The following is a 12,681-nucleotide window of genomic DNA, read 5'->3' as shown; positions in this document are numbered from 1 at the left end:
ATTGAGTTTATTCCGGTTCTCCTCCCAGCCCTTTCTCCATTTGTGTTTTGGAGGGGAAACACTGGGAATTTTCCCTTTTTACTGTTGTGCTCCGTCTACGTTCATTTGGGGAGCAGCTCGTGAAGTTAAAGCAGAAAGGCCTCCCTGGAACCTTCCAGGCAGTTTCCCCTGTGAGACGCCCCAGAGTACAGAACAGAAAACAATGTTTTCCAGGTTCCACTTTCAAATCCCAGAAGCAGCAGAAAGAAACTCAGAGCAAACAGCCAACTAAGTCTTGGAAGAAATCTCAAAGTAAGGAAATCGCACATACGAAGTGTCTGAATGTGGGGGCCGGTGCCCTCCTTGCAGGGGGGGCCTAGAATGGCCCCTCTAGAAGCTTCCAGGGGGCGGACACCCCCTTCCCACCCCCGTTTATCATCCTCGGGAGAACAGCTCGTCGGATCAGCCTTTGCCGGCTGCAAGTCCCTCACCCGGCAGCCGTGCTGCCCTGTCCAGCCGCGGCAGGCTAGCAGAAGAGGAAGGCCCACGGCAGACGGGGAAGGCCTCTGTTCCTCGCCCTCAGGACGGGCTGCCGAGGAAGCCGCTTAGCGCCGGTCAGCGATGAAGCTCCTCGGCCTCCACTTTACTCGCCTCCCCGGAAGGAGCGCTGGGCCCCCACCCGGTGCCTGCCTCAGCCCTGCAGGCAGAACGACCCCTTCCCCCCCCCCGAGGGGAGGCCGGGGTCACCTCCCGGGATGGAGAAGAGGGGTGGGCCGAGGCGGAAGTGCTGGGGACAGTTTGGGGGGGGCCTTCTCTAAACGAGGTGCTTCTTATTTCCTTTGCCAGCCTCTACCAACCCGAAGGCGGCATTAAAATCCAAGATTGTGGCAGAGTTTCGGGTAAGCCCAGCAACGAAGCGATTGGCTCAGCTGGCTTTGGGAATCGGAGGGCAGGAGGTCCTGGGATGGCGGGCAGAGGAGGGGAGCTCCGGCCGAGCCTCTTCCTTCTCCGGGAAAACCTTGCCTCCCCTGTGGCCCGCAGTCAAGGCGGGAGGTTGGTGCAGCCCTTGCAGGAGGGGCCGGCCCTGTCCTGGCGCCTCCCTCCCCGGTGCCCAGCCTCAGTGGCTCTCGATTCCCCTCCTGCAGCCGCAGTCGCTGGTGGACGAGCTCCTCTCTCACAAGCACTCGGAAGAGCAGATCGAGCTGAAGGAGAAGCAGCTGTCCACCATGCGGGTGGACGTTTGCAGCACAGAGACCCTGAAATGCTTGAAAGGTGAGTTGGCCAAGACGGAGCGACGCGCCAGACCCTCCGGCGGAATCTGGCCTGGGGGGGGGGCTGGTTTCTACCTTGCGCCCTGTGGCTTAACTCAGCCGTTGTGGCAGAGGCGCTGCCCTGTTCTCTGGCTTCGCTTTCACCCCAGTTGTGCCTCTCTCGGCCTTTCAGACAAAACCGGAGGGAAGAAGTTCTCTAAGGAGTTTGAGGAGGCCAGCGCCAAGCTGGAGGAGTTCGTGAACAGCCTGGACAAGCAGGTGAAGGACGGCCCTTCGCTGACGGAAGTGCTGGAGAACGCGGGCATCTTCTACGAAGCCCAGTACAAGGAGGTCAAGGTGGTGGCCAATGTGAGTCTACAGGAACACACACACACACACACACCACAAGGAGGTCAAGGTGGTGGCCAATGTGAGTCTACAGGAACACACAAACACACACACACACGTCCGGCCCGTCAGGGTTCCTCCTCTTCCGTCAGGCTAGCAACGAAAGCGGACCCGAACAGCCGGCCTTCCTGTGCAGCTGGTGTGGTTGTGTGCCTGCTTTGGGCCGCCTTCGAGGGGCACCAGAGACGTGGGCCCTCCTCCTCCCGGTTCCCCTCTCAGCCCTCTTCGCCAGGCCTCGTCTCTTGCTGACTCTCCCCTGCTTCCCTCTGCCAGGCCTACAAGACCTTCGCCAACAGAGTCAGCAACCTCAAGAAGAAACTGGACCAGCTTAAGGCCACCCTGCCTGACCCCGAGGAGTCGCCCGTCCCCTCGCCAAGCATGGACGCCCCCTCCCCCACGGGCTCCGAGTCCCCATTCCCAGGGATGGGGGAAGAAGATGCCACCCCCTCGCCCAAGGCGTCGGCAGGGGCATCGGCGGGGAAGTCTCCCTCCCCAGAGCTCGCCACAGACAATCGGGATGTGGAGGACATGGAGCTCTCCGATGTGGAAGACGAGGCCCCCAAAATTATTGGTAGGGTCCCCGGAGTGGGAGGAGTCAGGTGGGAAATGGGGCCGGTTGAGGGGGGAGGGGTCCAGGAGGGCCCCCCACTGAAGGCACAAGGCGGAGGTTGCTAGACGAATGTAAATGGGGGGCAACGAAGGCTCTCCCGGGTTTGGTCTTTCCAGCTGCAAAACATCAGCCTGCTTCTGTGTCCCAGAGCCACACGGGTGGGGGGGGCGTATTGTCTCTGGCCAGGAAGCGCTTTATAGACTGGTTGCCGCTTTCTCCCACCCTGCACTCCGGGTCCACACTCTTAACTGGCTCAAGGTCCCACTGCTGTGGGGGTGGGGGGTGGGGTGGGGTTTGATTGGCAGGCTGCCAGGCAGGGCTTAACGACTGCCTTTGGGGTCTTCTGGATTAGTGGAAGAGAGGCAAGAGAAACCAGCGGCTTCAACTCCGGCCCCTGCCAAGATGGCCGAGAGCGTCCCCAGGGCTTCCCCGCTGGCGGCGGCCACCCCAGCAGCTGCTGCAACCTCTGGAGCGCCCCCGGCAGCTGCACCCGTGCTGGTGCCCCCCACTGTCACTCCTCCGGCCCCCAAGCCGGCAAGCCAGGCCCCTCTTCCTCCGTCGCCGGCTCTGGCGTTGCCAAACCTAGCCAACGTGGACCTGGCCAAGATCAGCTCCATCCTCAGCAGTCTGACGTCCGTCATGAAGAACACAGGTGAGTGAGCGCTAGCAGCCGGGAGGGGGGATGGCTGGGGGTCCCCGGGCAGTTGTCTGGATGGAGAGGGGCGCCGCTTCGAACAGAAAGAGCCTGCCAGGAGAGAACAGGTGAAAGGGCAGACTGGCGGGGGATGGGAGGGAAGAGCCGCGAAGCCCCAGCGCTTGCTCCGGGGTCCGGTTCGCTGCCTTCCTGCCAGCCGTACCCCCGGCTCTTCCTGGACGGGGAGCCTTCGGCTCACCTCTGCACCCGTCTCTCCCTCCAGGGGTCAGTCCTGCCTCCAGGCCTTCCCCCAGCACCCCAACGAGCCCCACCAGTCTCATGGGCGGCTTGAAGGCTCCGGCCACGGGACCTCTGGCGGCCTCGCCCAGCCCCTTGGCCAGCATCCTCTCTAAAGTGGAGATCACCCCGGAGAGCATCCTGTCCGCGCTCTCCAAGAGCCAGGCCCAGGCCGCCCCGGGCCTGCAAGGTAAGCTGTCGCCCCGCCAGAGCTGGCTCCAGAGGGGGCCTGCGAGCTCCTCCCCCAGGGAGCCCACGTTCTGTTCTGTGGGTCTCTCTGTGCATGATTAAACAAGGGCCGCACCAGGCAAATCGCAGCCCTTCCCCCCGGTCACGTGACGGCATTTGGTCCTGGTTTTCAGCAAAACTGCCCCATCCTGAATTGTTTTACGGCTGTGGTGGGCCGAGGCCATTACCCCTGTGGTAAATTGAAGACTGCCTGTATTACTTTAAATATCCGATTAACGCCCTTCTCTTCTCTGTCAGGTTTGTCCTCGTTTCTTCAGAGCGTTGCTGGAAACTCGGGCCAGCCCAGCGAGACGGCCCCCCAGAGCACATCCCCGGCCCCCACAAACACCCCGGTGGCTTCTGGGAAGGGGAGGATCGTGTTGTCCACCACGCAGCCCTTCATGCCGCACAGCCTCAGCTATTCTCCGAACTCCTCCTCTTCGGCCGAGGTGTCTTCCACCTCGGTCCACAAGATGCCCGCTGGACAAGGCCCCGGGCTGTCCGGGTCCAGCTTCAAGCCCCCCATCAACTCCCTGGGCTTTGCCGGCGCCCAGGCCCCCAGCCCCTCCCTCCGGTTGGCGGAGACCCCGACCCCTCAGTCTTCGGAGGTCTCGGAGACCAAGGTGGAGCTGGAGCCAACTTCGCCCAGTCTGGAGATGAAGATCCATAATTTCCTGAAGGGGAATCCGGGCTTCAGCGGCCTGAACCTGAACATCCCCATCCTGAGCGGGCTGGGCTCCTCCGGCCTGCCGCCCGAGAGCCACCCCTCCTCCTCTCCGGATTTCAGCCGAGGGCCCACCAGCACTTCCATGGATAGCATAGACGGCACTCCGGTGCGCGACGAGCGGAGCGGGACGCCCACGCAGGACGAGATGATGGACAAGCCGTCCTCCAGCAACGTGGACACCATGTCCCTGCTGTCGAAGATCATCAGCCCCGGCTCTTCCACCCCCAGCAGCACCCGGTCGCCCCTCCAGAGCCGGGACGACAGCTACCCGCAGGAGCTGCCCAACTCCGCCTACCGGCCTTTTGGGCTGAGCCGGGACTCCCCGGGCGGGATGTACAAGCCGGCCCCGGAGGGGATGGAGCTGCCTTCCTCGCTGATGGACTCCCCCCAGGAGAAGTTCTACCCCGACACCTCCTTCCAGGAGGACGAAGACTACCGCGACTTCGACTACCCCGGCCCCCCGCCCTCCGCCCTGATGAACCTGGAGAAGCAGCCGGCCAAGTCCATCCTCAAGCCGGGGAAGCTCTCCGAGCCCTCGGAATACCCAGCGGTCATGTCCAGCTACCGGCAGAGGCCCTCGGGGTTCGGCCTGAAGGCCCCTTTCGGCCAGCCTGGCCAGTCTCTCCACGACCAGAGCGACAGCTGCGACCCCCTCTCCTCCTCGGGAATCTACGGCACCTACGGTCTGCGGGGAAACGACTCCGGCTCGGACGCCTCCCCCACGCCCAGCAAGAACGACGCCTTCTTCCCACCGGATTCCAACCACAGCAGCCTGCCCCAGTCCGTGCAGCCGCCGCACTCGGGGCTGCTCCAGAAGCCGTACCCCGACTCCCCCCATGTGGCTCCCCAGAGGTCCCTTTTCTCTCCTCAAAATGCCCTCGTGAGCCCCACCGGCCGGCTGCCGACCTCGAATGCGGAGACGTCTGTCCTCTCGGCCATCTCGGCCACCTCAACCATGGAGTTCAAGAATATGCTTAAAAACGCCTCCCGGAAGCCCTCCGAGGAGGGCAAGCACTTCGGCCAGGGGCCCAAGGGGGGCGCCAGCGACCTCCCCGGCCTTTCTCCGGGAGGGGGGGAGCCGCAGAAGCCGCCGGAGGAGCACTTCCGGATCGAGACCAGGGTCTCCTCCTCCTGCTTAGACCTGCCCGACAGCACCGAGGAGAAGGGGGCGCCCATCGAGACCTTGGGCTACCACAACACGGCCGTCCGGGGGATGTCCGGGGAGCCCATCCAGACGGTGGAATCCATCCGCGTCCTGGGGAAGGGCGGCCGAGGGCACGGGCGAGAGGCCACCCGAGCAGGCTGGTTCGAGATGAGCGGTGCAGGCAGCTCCTTCGACCACGGCCCCTCGGGCGCGACGGAGATGGCCCCCCTGGGGTCCGGTGGGGGCGCTGGGGGCGTGTCAAGTTTCCAGAGCCAGTACAAGGACCGACTGGGCTCGTTCCAGGAGAGCGTCGGCAACTTCCGAGCCGGGGGCTTCGCCGCCCCCTTTGACCGCCACGTCCCACCGCCCTCCCTGGAGCATGGGGCTTCCTTCCCCAGAGACCAGCTGGGTCCACCCCCCTCGGGCCCTCATTCACTTCCACCCAAGGAGCTCAGCGGCCTCTTTGCGAGGGATCATTCGGTGCCCCCGCCACGGATGCCAGCGGGGGATCACGCCGGCCCCTTCTCGAAGGAGGCGTCCTCCCCACTGACCTTGCCTCACGGGGTGCCTCCTCCCCCGCCCCCGCCTCTCGAACGGAGTGGGGTGCCGTTCCCCCCCCAGCCGCCCCCTCCTCTCCCAGTGGAACATGGGGGGATCCCTCCGTTCTCTAGCCCTCCGCCCCCTCCCGGAGACCTCGGCCTCCCCTTCCCGGCTCCCCCCATGGCCTCCGAGCACGGGGCCCTGCACCAAGGAACGATGAAGGAGCATTTTAGCCTGCCGCCAGGAGCCCCCCGGGATCCGGGGGCCCAGCCTCAGTGCGATCACAGCGGCCAGCCCCTCGGCCGGGCTCGAGAAGGCCTGGGCTCCGGCCTCTCCGTGGGCTCCTCGGTGCCCGCTCAGCGGAACGGCACAAACCGAGGTGGGCTGGGGCTGAGGAACCAGCGGCCGGATTTTAGGCCCCGGGAATTCTTCTTAAACCGAGACCCCTTTAACAGCCTGAAAAGGCCCCGGCCTCCCTTCGCCCGGGGCCCCCCCTTCTTCCTCCCCAAACGCCCCTTCTTCCCTCCCAGGTACTGAGCGAAGGGGTGTCCGAACTCGAGTCTCGAGCTGTGCAGGAGGCGCTCCGGGGGCCCCTCTCACTTCGGCCCCCTTCCCAGACCGAAAGGGCCCCGCGGCTGGAGAGAGGTCCTCTGCCGCAATATATATATAGATATACATATATATAGAGAGAGATATATATTTTGTTCTGTTCGTTTCTTGACTTTCTTTTCCTCCGTGATTGGCCTCCATAGAGGGGGAAGGAAGCTTGCATTTTTGTTTTTTATTCCTGCAAGAGTAATTTTAAAAGTTAAAGTGGTTGTTGAAAATAAAAGCTTTCCAAAGTGACTAAATTAAATTAAAATGGGATTTCTTTTTAAAATTGGAGCTCCTACAGAAAGTGGGATTTAAGCAAGGGTCCCTCTCTGTAAATGTTCAAGTAAGCAGTCCACAGGAAGGGAGCCCCCCCATCCCCTTTCGCCCCTCTTCTCATCCTGCCTCCGTTTCCCTCTTGTTGGTTCTGCTGCTGCTGTTTCTTTGGCCCCCTCCCTCGTCTTCGCTGGGGCCATCGCAGGAGGCTCTGCCCATCTGTCTCTCCAGCTAATCTTTCTTTTTTTGCAGTCTTTTAGGTTTTTAAGCGTTCTCACGCACGTCTCTGATCACTGAGGACCAGAATTCTCTGATGGACTCATTTGCTTTTGCCTGGCTCTGGAGACAGGAGACCGGTCTGGAAGATGGGCGGTAGCCAGACCCTCCTCTGCCTTTTCCTGGGGTGAGAGGGCTTGTGGGAGCTGAAGGGGGGGGAGGGCAGCGCAGGGAAGGTCCTTTGAGGCGAACCCCGAACTCTGTTGCTCCTTCACCTCCAGAAATGTTAGGAGGGGGCTGGTGATTGGGAATGAGCCCAGATCCCCAAGGAATCTCTTTACGTGGGACCAAGAAGCATCTCCTCTAAAGCTGTTGTGTGCAGGTAGCAAGTCTTGTCTTCTCTGAAAAGAAGGTGTGTTTGTGTGCACACCCGGGTGTGTTTGTGTGGAAGTTCCACCCACCGGCCGTTCCCCTCAAAAGGCAGGGAGATAAATTGGTTTGGCTCTTCGCTTCGTTTTAAAAGAGCTTTTCTCCTCTGCTTTTGATTTTCTTTCTTTCTTTGTGAAAAAAAACAAACCTCGAATTCTCTTAACACTGTAACTTTTCCCTTTCCCTTTAAATCAACAGGAACCCGGTATTTTTTTTTTAAAAAAAAACAATATAGTTCATTTGTGCCACAGTGCACCTGTATTTCAGCACTGGTGTTTACAAAAAGATGAACAATTTTGATACACTGAGTGGATTTCAGAGTTCCTGGATTTATGTAGGCACACACTTTTTTCTGTTGTAAGCCTGAGCAATTCTTAGATTGACTTTTTTTTCTTGAAAAAAGCAGTTTTCTCTTTGTTTCTCCTTGTATGAAGTCAGCTTCCCGTAGCCAGTATTTTGCAGTTGGTTCTGCTAAGCCAAGCATCTGGAAGAATTGAACCCGCTGAAAGTCTGGTTTCCCATGGCAGTAAGGGATTGTTATTTATATGTAAATGTTTTGAGGTTCGTAGTAGAAAACAGCTTGAGTCCTAAGCTAATTTTACCTGTCTGTCGAACCAGTGCTTAGTACCCACCCCCTCCTAGGGTAGGGGGGTCTGGTGGTGGGGGAAGGCTCTGATCGCTGTCTTTAGTTTCTGGAAAGCTCAAGAAAAGCAGCTGGTCTGCGTAGCTCTGCTTTACTGCATGACTCCTGCCCTCCCCATATAAGCTTCAGCTTTAGTTCTGGGGGCTTTGGGTGGGGTGGGCAGGGGGGGGAGAAAGTCACGCTGCATATAACTCATCATCGAGGCTAAGGGGATTTCCTCTGTGGGTCCCAACAGCCCCCCTCTCTTCACGGCATCTTGGCTTCTGGATGCCAACGGCCTTGTGCCAGGTGAGCAAAAGCTCTCCTTGTGGTGCCCCTTATTTTGGACCCTCTTTCTCTTGGCAGTTTTGTGGATCTTTGGGGCATGGTGGGTTCTCGTGACTCGGGTTGGGTTAGTCCCGGGGTGCTGTGGGGGCAACAGGGAGGTCCAAAGGGCTCCTGGTTCTTAAAATCGCCACCAAAGATACCGGAACTTTTGAGCAATTGGCAGGAGTAGAATGGAAAAAGCTGATAGCCGGTAAAAAAGACAAAATAATTTACCAAGTATTTTCTTCTCCTCCTTTTTTCCTTTTGTTGCTTTCTTTTGGCCTCTGATTCGGCGCTTCCACTTTAAATAATCCACAGTTAACGAACAGGCAGCAAGCAAATGTACATACGTGTGCAGAGCAGCAAGACAAACCAAGTTTCTTTGGAAGGAGGACCCTTCCTGGTGTGGCTTGTTTTGTCTTTGCTTCGCTGTTCCCTTTGTATTTCACTTCAGGTGTGGCCAGGCAAGGTGTGTGTGTGTGTGGGGGGGAGCTGGAGGGGCAGAGAACCGCCGGCGCTTCTGGCCGAGGGGCAGGGGGTTGGGCCCAGCAGCAGCGTTTGAGCCCATCAGAGACGAGCTTTCAAGGAAGGTTTTATGGAGATCACATTTGGGGGGGGCGGTCTTGGACATCAGCAGGGCAGAGAAATGTGCCTGCAGTGCAATCTTCAAACCGGGGGTGGGTGGGGGGGGGCGATAGTTCAGAGAATGAGCAAACCCAGGCTTTGCTGCCCTTTGGAAAACGCTGTAAATGCCATTGCTGTGCTTTTTTCTTTTTGTGCCTGTTTAAAGAGCTGGGTATTGTGTTGGCTTGACTTACTTTCCAGTGTTTTCTTGTGTGTGGGGGGGGGGGAGAAATGGGGAGGGAGACTCGAGAAGCTTTGTGGGAAACAGCAGTCTCTGCATTGTACATGAATACATTTAATAAAATGACTAGTTTGAAGGTTTTGATATTCTTCTTGTAAGTAAGCCCTCCCGCAGGTCTCCAGTAGGTGCGCAAGGCGCCCCCCCCGCCCCGTGGCTGGAGAGTGGCCTGAGCAGACCCGCAGAGGCGCGAAGTGGCTGTGAGGCAAAGCAGAGAGCCACCACCCCGGAAGGAAGACGCGTGGTTGGTCCACCGCCACAAGGTCCACGGATACGTCTCCCAGGAAGTTTAGACTCCTGATTTCTGCACTTGGTCCATAGTTTGGAAGGAGGCTTAGGAGCGAAGCGAGCCCTGATCGCCTCTGCCTTCCCTTATTTTTGTACTGTATACTAATAAAGTGTTCTTGACCTGGTGTGGCCTCCATTCATAGAGCCTAAGGGGCAGCCTTCCTGTTGCCTGTGGTTCCCGAGGTCGGTTATAAGGCTGTCCAGGAACTGATCCTGCCTGTGCAGGTCAATTGCAGCTGTGCTTTGTGTTTGGATGTTGCAATAACTTGAAATGTTTTTTTCCCCAGCCGGGCGGCCTCAAAGGCTTCTGAATCTATGTCCAAAATGCAGGCCAGCTCGCTTGCCTCTTGTTCTTACCTTCCTTAGCCTTTTCTGTTTCAACTATGTTGCTGTTATTTATTACTTTTTAATTTATTTACTAAAAACTGTATCCTTAAGAACAAAAACATGATGGGGTAGAAGGGGCCCAATGCTCGGCTCTTGGGTGGAAGGAAAGCAAAACCCAGCCAAAATAAACCCCCCACCCGCATAAGATGGTTATATAACACATAATGAGTGAGGAAATAGGTGGGTTGCAAGCTGTGACCACGTCCGTCTGCTCCCAAGCGCCAGGAACGAGCTGGGGGCGTGGGAGGTGTGTACGCTGGGTTGCAGTTGTGTGTAACATTGGCTTGTTATGGTTTGCATATTTGGGCCTTCATGGAGGGGTTGTTCTGGTGCCGAGTCTGCCGCCTTTTAAGGGAAACTCAAAAATTCAGACAGGAAAATAGGCACTTGATTTAAAATAATTGGGGCTGTGGCAGGAAGGTGAATCGCTTACTCATCTGGATTTGCAACACAACAGCCCCATGTTTCTAGTTCAAGGCCGAAAAATGCCTCGAGATAGTTGTGTGTTGTGCCTTTTCATCAGTCCTTTTCTGTGTTGAGAGCTGTTTTCGAGATCACGCTCTGAGGCTGCAGATTCCACCCGAACATGTAACCCTGCACCCTTTTCTGCCCTCCTTGGATGGCTTTGGGGGGGACCCAGGAATCCCTCTTAACTGGATTCCTTTCCCATGCTCCTCCCCCCGCCCCCATTTCAGGCACTCAAATACGAACAGCCAGAGAGACGGTACCGGGAATATGGAAGTCGCCCATAGAATTCTCCAGGTCCTTGTGGTAGTCAAAAGTGTAGCTCGTTACTTGTGGAAAACGCCCCCAAAAGTACAGACCCTTTGAGGACAGCCGAGGAAGCAGCGCAATCTCCACTGCGCTTTTTCTGCAGCCACGGTGCAGAACCAAGTGGTGAAAGCCATTGAAGGCTTTTAATTTCGGGCATGGAATTGACTAAGAATGGAAAACGGGTCCCAGGGGTGGTGATCTGGGTAGGTTGCAACCAGGATGCAGGACGCCTGTGGTGATTCTCAATCATCCAGGTCACAGTTCTCCCGAAGGTGCTTTTCAAAAGCACCTTCGGGACAGGATCACGGATTAGCTCTTAGAGGTTGCTTGGCCTCTTATTTTCCACCTCGGAGTGGGCAAAGCCAGGAGGCTGATGGCTGTTAATGCTTGTTCCTCAGCTTCCTTGAAGACAGGCTCTGGAAAGCTGCCTAGGACTTGAAAGGAAACTGGCTAAGCACATTTAACTTCGAGCGCCCCGTGTGTGTGCTATGTTCAGCTCTATTGCTGGGGCTGCTTCCATTTTGATTGGCCAAAGACAAGATTCCCCGGAGGAGCTCAAAATAATTCTGCTACTTCCAGAAAGTTGCTATAATGTGCAAAAGCTCCAGTGAGCGAGTTGATGCCATTAGCTGACCTGGGTTAGTTTTAAGGGACTGGATGTTTTCCTGGCTTAATGTGTTGTGGGAACACAGCCTGTGTTCACATTAACTGAAGGGGGAGCCTATTGTGTGAAGCCAGGACCTGCAGTGCAGGAGAAAATGATGGGGTGGAATTGTTGCTGAAGGCCATGAAAGCTACAATTTTGAGCACAATTTGGTAGCATTTTCTACTGATCTGCAAAGGTAACAAAAAGTGTAAATGGAAACCTTGGACTTGGAGGAGAACCAAGGAAGTTGGGAGAAATCTCAGGGCAACGTTAGGCTTGCTTGGAGGGAGCAGGCCGTGGCACCTCATTCCCGTAGACCAGAGTTGGGCGTGAATGCATGCCAAAGCCCTGGGCTGACCTGTCTCCCCTCTGCAGGTGTGTGGGTTGTGGCTGAGAAAAAGCAAAGGGCTCCTTTTTAGAGATGGATTGCAGATGGGATTCAAGGCAAGGATTGTAACCGAGGGGCTTCCTTTATGTTGGGAGGGGGGCGGATGGGAAGGGGGGGACAGAAGTGATGCCTTGTGGCAGTGCCTTGAGAGGCTGAGTTGGGTGTTTTGATGGGGGCGCTTTGGGAATTGCTTGGCTGTGACTTGGCGTGCAGAGGTTTTGTAGCGGCCGCCAATCTAGGGTGTGTGCACGCAGCACCCAGGGCTGCAATGCAATTAGCTTGATTTTGTGTAAATTGTGTAATTTCTGGCACAAATGTGTGAGTAGGAAGATCTAGCAGCCTCCACATCTACGTAGGCTCGCCTTTTTTCCCACTATCTCCTTTGATTGTGTGAATGGATTTGTAATGCCAACAGGATCTCTGCTTCATATCAAGGCTGTCATTCCTGGGTCTGCTTGTGCAAGTTACCTCTGCGTTTTCCTTTTTTTTTCTAGTTTATTGACTGGTCTCCCCACCTCATATTAAGATTATTACTTTGTCCATTTGCCCTTGCCAGTTTGCAGTGAATAAGGGAAAGAAGATGCTGTTGTGATGGTTTCTAGTTGAGTCTTGTCTCCAAAGGCCCATTGAAGGAGCTCTCTTCTTTGTGATAGACTGGGAGTAAAGTGGTGGCTCAATGGATGGACTGGTTCACCTCACCAATTCCGTTTTTTCCTCTTATTTATCTGTTTATTTAGAAAAGCGTTTGAGCACCTAAGGCCTGGGCCCCAAGAAAGCAATTGCAACCAACGCCCCATTCTGCAGGGAGGGCCCTGTTGAGCTGAGATCTGTCCCGGGGCAGACGTGGGGTCGTGGGGGGGGGGGGACGGTCACTTGTCAGGGATCTTTAGAACAAGCCTGAAAGGGGTAGCTCTTTTTTGCATGGGCTTTAATATAATAAAGGAGAAAGCAGGGCAATAAGAAGCCAGCACTGATAAGAAGTCGGGGCTGAATCCTGATGATTGCAACTGGTGGAGGTCAAGAGAGGGAAGGAAGTTGTGCCTTGACTAATTTTTCTC

The 12,681-nt window shown here is 56.7% G+C and overlaps 1 protein-coding gene across 7 annotated transcripts in view; it reads left to right on the top strand.

Annotated features, from left to right (window-relative positions):
* The window catches only part of RPRD2 (regulation of nuclear pre-mRNA domain containing 2), a 32,574-nt gene that overhangs the window by 7,798 nt on the left and 12,095 nt on the right, over positions 1 to 12,681 (top strand). For 3 of the 7 annotated variants that reach the window (XR_014028107.1, XR_014028108.1, XR_014028109.1), the window contains 8 exons: positions 214 to 291; positions 826 to 878; positions 1,125 to 1,251; positions 1,423 to 1,598; positions 1,911 to 2,208; positions 2,600 to 2,899; positions 3,165 to 3,368; positions 3,665 to 7,087. Coding sequence is in view for 3 of the 7 variants with exons in the window: in XM_081340576.1 (XP_081196702.1) it covers positions 214 to 291; positions 826 to 878; positions 1,125 to 1,251; positions 1,423 to 1,598; positions 1,911 to 2,208; positions 2,600 to 2,899; positions 3,165 to 3,368; positions 3,665 to 6,354 (3,926 nt within the window). In the remaining 4 variants the exon portion in view is untranslated. Of the gene's footprint in view, positions 1 to 213; positions 292 to 825; positions 879 to 1,124; positions 1,252 to 1,422; positions 1,599 to 1,910; positions 2,209 to 2,599; positions 2,900 to 3,164; positions 3,369 to 3,664; positions 9,554 to 12,681 lie in introns of those variants that run through there. The other 4 variants (XM_081340578.1, XM_081340577.1, XR_014028106.1 and 1 more) reach the window with 3 other exon arrangements.

This window comes from Vipera berus (assembly GCF_964194415.1).
Source record: "Vipera berus genome assembly, chromosome: 16".
Classification (NCBI taxonomy): Eukaryota; Metazoa; Chordata; class Lepidosauria; order Squamata; family Viperidae; genus Vipera; species Vipera berus.
This window is presented reverse-complemented; position numbering and strand designations above follow the sequence as displayed.